Source organism: Nanorana parkeri, unplaced genomic scaffold (genome assembly GCF_000935625.1).
Source record: "Nanorana parkeri isolate BGI_ZX_2015 unplaced genomic scaffold, ASM93562v1 scaffold1369, whole genome shotgun sequence".
Classification (NCBI taxonomy): Eukaryota; Metazoa; Chordata; class Amphibia; order Anura; family Dicroglossidae; genus Nanorana; species Nanorana parkeri.
In genome coordinates, this window is record NW_017307637.1 from 218,159 (window position 1) to 219,638 (window position 1,480).

The following is a 1,480-nucleotide window of genomic DNA, read 5'->3' on the forward strand; positions in this document are numbered from 1 at the left end:
GGCACAATATAAATCCTAAATAATAATAATAATACATGCATGCAGTTAAAACCTCTGTTTATTGCACAAATTGTAAAATGGTTTAACTTTGTTATTTTTGATGGGCTTGCCAGTAGCTGTGCCAGGAAATTTTTGTTTTGAGCGGGTTGAAATCCTTGTCTATGTTTAAAAGGACCCTTCATTTAAAGACAGTATGCCTTTTTGGCCTTACAAATAATATTCGTCTAAAATAAAAGTTCTGCAAATCAGTTAAACATACAAACAGTGCTGATATTAACACAATTGTTGTGCAGCTCTCCTCTAGTGACAGTTCATGGAATAGAGCTCATTCTAAATAGAGTTTTCTGAAGAGCGCCTTTCAGGTCACTGTTTCTCAGGCTGTATATAATCGGGTTTAGGAAAGGGGTGAAAACTGTGTAAAATACAGACATCAATCTGCCTGCCAGAAAATCCTTAGATTTGGGAAGAAAGTAGTTGAAAAGAGCGGTGCCATAAAAGATGAAGACCACCGTGAGGTGGGAAATGCAGGTGGAGTAAGCTTTCTGTCTTCCATCCTTCAGTTTAATTTTCAGGATGGTTTTGAAGATGTAGACATAAGAAAGGAAAGTAATGAAAAACCCAGTGACTCCAAAACTTACAGCATCAATATATACAATTAAGTAATTGAGGAAAGTGTCAGAACATGAGAGCTGAATCAGCTGATAAAATTCACAGAACAAACCTGGGATGGTGGTGGAGTCAGGGAAGGAGAGTCTTAGTGTACACAGTGTGTGCACTGAGGAACAGACAAATCTGAAGAGCCAGAAAAAGAACGCCGCCTGAGCACACAAATGAAGGCTTATCATGGTTGTATAACGCAAAGGATGACAAATGGCTACATAGCGATCATAGGACATCATCACAAGTATAAATGATTCTATGCCAACAAACCAGGTGAAGAAGAAGACCTGGGTGATACAAGTTGAGTATAAAATCAGCCGGTTTCCAGTAAAGACGTCAAAAGACACATGAGATATGGAAATGGAGGAATTGAAGATATCTAAAGCAGAGAGGTTTCCCAGGAAAAAGTACATGGGGGTCTGGAGATGAGGGACTGAGGCCACCAGGAAAATAATGAGAAGATTCCCAGCCAGTGTGGCCACATAGACCAGGAGGATCAGCAGAAATACTGGAATCTGAGAATCTTTGAGGTCCGACAGGCCGAGCAAAATGAATTCAGACTGAGAAGTTTGATTTCCCATCATAACCAAATAATTCACTAAGAGAGGGAGCAATAATGTGAGGATCCAGGAAGACATTGCACTGGAGAAGACATTGTAAAGATTAATTAACACCAAGACATTTCAAACAAACAAAATAGATTTAATTAATTTTATATTTTATATAAAATGTAATGCACTGCACAGAATTTTTGAAAATCTACAGTGATGTACAGAGAACACTGAGCCAATCACATCAGTCTCTGTACAGAGGAGCTTAC

At 38.6% G+C, this 1,480-nt stretch overlaps 1 protein-coding gene across 1 annotated transcript; it reads right to left on the reverse strand.

The window, feature by feature from the left end:
- Window positions 1–311: 311 nt before the first annotated feature.
- Window positions 312–1,241, reverse strand: LOC108797936 (olfactory receptor 5B12-like). Its single transcript, XM_018569626.1, has one exon. It carries the CDS (start codon window positions 1,239–1,241, stop codon window positions 312–314), a length of 930 nt encoding a protein of 309 aa, XP_018425128.1.
- Window positions 1,242–1,480: the final 239 nt, after the last annotated feature.

Coding starts and splice junctions, on each gene's coding strand:
- LOC108797936 (XM_018569626.1), bottom strand. CDS start 1,241: ATGGGAAATCAAACTTCTCAGTCTGAATTCATTTTGCTCGGCCTGTCG.